This window comes from Charadrius vociferus, unplaced genomic scaffold (assembly GCF_000708025.1).
Source record: "Charadrius vociferus isolate BGI_N301 unplaced genomic scaffold, ASM70802v2 scaffold172, whole genome shotgun sequence".
NCBI lineage: Eukaryota > Metazoa > Chordata > Aves > Charadriiformes > Charadriidae > Charadrius > Charadrius vociferus.
The window spans coordinates 877262-878026 of NW_009647217.1; the positions used below are offsets into that span (position 1 = coordinate 877262).

Below are 765 nucleotides of genomic sequence, written 5' to 3' on the forward strand. Positions count from 1 at the left end.
GGTGAGTGGGACAGCCTGTCCCCAGAGGCTCGCCGCGAGAAGGAGTCGAGCCTGCAGATGTTTGGTCAGCTGGCACGCTTCCACAACATCATGTCCAACGAGACCATTGGCACTCTGGCCTTCCTCACCTCTGGTAGGGAGAGCAGCTGTCCCTCCTGCCTGCCAGGGAGCGGGCGGGTGTGAGCCCTGTTTCGGGGTGCTCGGAGCAGGACAGGATCGCCGTGGAGCTCAGGGAACTGCTGGTTTCTCTTGCAGAAATTAAGTCCCTGTTCGTGCATCCTTTCCTGGCTGAGCGCATCATCTCCATGCTCAACTATTTCCTGCAACACCTGGTTGGCCCCAAAATGGGAGCTCTGAAAGTCAAGGATTTCAGCGAGTTTGACTTCAAGCCGCAGCAGCTCGTGTCTGACATCTGTACCATCTACCTAAACCTGGGGTAGGCAGCAAGGGAGGGCTGGCATGTGGGATGGCAGGAGCCATCCCGGGGACAGGCTGGCTGGCAGTGCCCCAGAGCCCCCTGCCCTGTGGGGCGGGAGCCTCCCCTCTGGGAACAGTGCTCACAGAATCGCTCGGAGAAATGCTTAATTACAGCCAAGCTTTTCTTTAGCTTGGAGTTCTTCCCTGCGGTAACGTGGCCGCTGTGGGGACTGCGTTTCGCAGCCCAGTAACTCTGAGTTCTTAAGCCTTTGCTCTCTTTTAACCCGTGGTCCAGGGATGAAGAAAACTTCTGTGCCACGGTGCCCAAGGACGGCCGCTCCTATTCAC

General features: G+C 58.0%; 1 protein-coding gene across 1 annotated transcript in view; it reads left to right on the plus strand.

Moving 5' to 3' along the window:
* The window catches only part of UBE4A (ubiquitination factor E4A), an 18119-nt gene that overhangs the window by 16529 nt on the left and 825 nt on the right, over positions 1-765 (plus strand). Inside the window, 3 exon segments of the mRNA XM_009895940.1 lie at positions 1-133; positions 256-436; positions 713-764. The exon segment at positions 1-133 is cut by the window's left edge and continues 39 nt beyond it. Coding sequence (XP_009894242.1) covers positions 1-133; positions 256-436; positions 713-764 — 366 coding nt within the window.